Genomic DNA, 1,138 nt, shown 5'->3' with positions numbered 1-1,138 from the left:
CCCCATGAACATTCATATAAGAAGCCTTCACAATATAAGTAAACATATTATTAAAAAGAACATAAAAAAATGTTATTAAACGAGAGACTTTTAGAGCTGCAGAAAATAGGGGGAAACATCCATTGGCAAGACACACAGGACAATGCACACCCTCACCTGCTCTGTGATGGAATACCTTTCATTATCATGGGAACACGCACCTTAGACTGCCACCAAGGGCCTGATAGAGACAAGAAGAGAAAGCATATCCGAGCTGCAGCAAACCAGCAAAAGGTGTCACTTTTTTTTTTGCCATCTTTATTTTTTTTCTGCAGATTTATATTGAACTAAGAAGATTATGCTGATATTTATTTTTAACGGTGGTATTAACTGCTAAAATGAGGTATGCTGGAAGATATATTGAGTCTTTGAAATTGTTATAAAAACTATTCAATTACTTCTTTCAGGATTTTGAGAACTACTTAGATAAAGAACATGACTACACGGAGAGAGAATGGCATAGTGTCAAAGCATCAAAAAAGCTTAACTGTTCTGCTAAAATATACATTCGACATATCATAAAGTTTCCTGAATATGAGGTGTGTTTAACTTGAGATTTTGTGGTCAATTCCTTATAATATTTTCAGAAATGCTTTGCTGGATAATAGTCTTTAGTAGGCCTTTTTCAAATGAACTTACAAATAGCTCTATTAAGTGAAGCTTTATACTCATTTCATCTGATGTACATTAATAAGAGCAAAATTGAAGGAAAATTTGGCACTGTCATTACATTTAATTAAATTTAGTTTATTTGCATCTAGCCATATATCATGATACACACATTAACTCTGAGAAAGAAATTTATGAAATCTCTCACTGAAAGAGGCCTAATTATGGCAGTGTCCAGAAGCAATAGAAGACATAGGACACCGCCATGCTGTCACCACCAGACTGCAACTTGATTTCAAGAGCGAAGAATTGTGAAAGGACACCAGTTCATTCCAGCTTCCACAAAAGTTATACCATCGCGTTGGAGAGGTGAGTGGGCGCTTATGTGGGAATGAATTGTTTAAAGTGAAGGTGAAAAAAATTTATGTATTTTTCTCACTTATATCAAAATGGACAAGAAAGAAAGGCAAAAAATATTTGTGTACAAGAG

General features: G+C 34.5%; 1 protein-coding gene across 3 annotated transcripts in view; it reads left to right on the top strand.

Moving 5' to 3' along the window:
* The window catches only part of LOC119586387 (calcium-responsive transcription factor-like), a gene marked incomplete at its 5' end in the record, with an annotated part of 34,261 nt that overhangs the window by 329 nt on the left and 32,794 nt on the right, over positions 1 to 1,138 (top strand). For 2 of the 3 annotated variants that reach the window (XM_037935107.1, XM_037935105.1), the window contains 2 exon segments: positions 95 to 273; positions 447 to 578. In XM_037935107.1, coding sequence (XP_037791035.1) covers positions 95 to 273; positions 447 to 578 — 311 coding nt within the window. 3 annotated transcript variants of the gene reach the window in all.

This window comes from Penaeus monodon, chromosome 21, assembly GCF_015228065.2.
Source record: "Penaeus monodon isolate SGIC_2016 chromosome 21, NSTDA_Pmon_1, whole genome shotgun sequence".
Taxonomy (NCBI): domain Eukaryota; kingdom Metazoa; phylum Arthropoda; class Malacostraca; order Decapoda; family Penaeidae; genus Penaeus; species Penaeus monodon.
Note: the sequence above shows the minus strand (reverse complement) of the source record. Positions and strands in the feature narration are given on the sequence as shown.